The sequence below is a fragment of the Trypanosoma theileri genome (genome assembly GCF_002087225.1).
Source record: "Trypanosoma theileri isolate Edinburgh chromosome Unknown TM35_Tth_25_V1, whole genome shotgun sequence".
NCBI lineage: Eukaryota > Euglenozoa > Kinetoplastea > Trypanosomatida > Trypanosomatidae > Trypanosoma > Trypanosoma theileri.
In genome coordinates, this window is record NW_021639867.1 from 258748 (window position 1) to 259085 (window position 338).

At 34.3% G+C, this 338-nt stretch overlaps 1 protein-coding gene across 1 annotated transcript; it reads right to left on the bottom strand.

The window, feature by feature from the left end:
- On the bottom strand, positions 1-303 carry TM35_000251870 (uncharacterized protein; the record flags this gene model as incomplete). The annotated part of the gene is made up of 1 exon (XM_029027778.1): positions 1-303. A coding segment is annotated over one exon (303 nt), but the record flags the coding sequence as incomplete, so codon positions are not given.
- Between the last annotated feature and the right edge of the window lie 35 nt (positions 304-338).

Genomic DNA, 338 nt, shown 5'->3' on the forward strand with positions numbered 1-338 from the left:
TTCTTCTTCTTCTTCTTCCTCTATTTCTATTTCTATTTCTTCTTGTTGTTGTTGGAGTTGTGATGATTCTTTTATTGGAGTTTGAGAGGATTGAATAATGATGGGGCCACTTGCTGTGATTCCTTCTCGGCTGTAGATATACTTAGAGGCTGCGGTGGGCTTTCCATGATGAATAATAACATTTGGAGCTCCACGATGATGATGATGATGATGTCGATGATGAGTTCTGTTCTTTTTTTTCTTTTCTTTTATTAACGTGGAAAGTACGTGAGGGACTTCTACGGTTTGCAATGGAGAGTTCATATTATTATTATTATTATTATTATTATTATTATTAT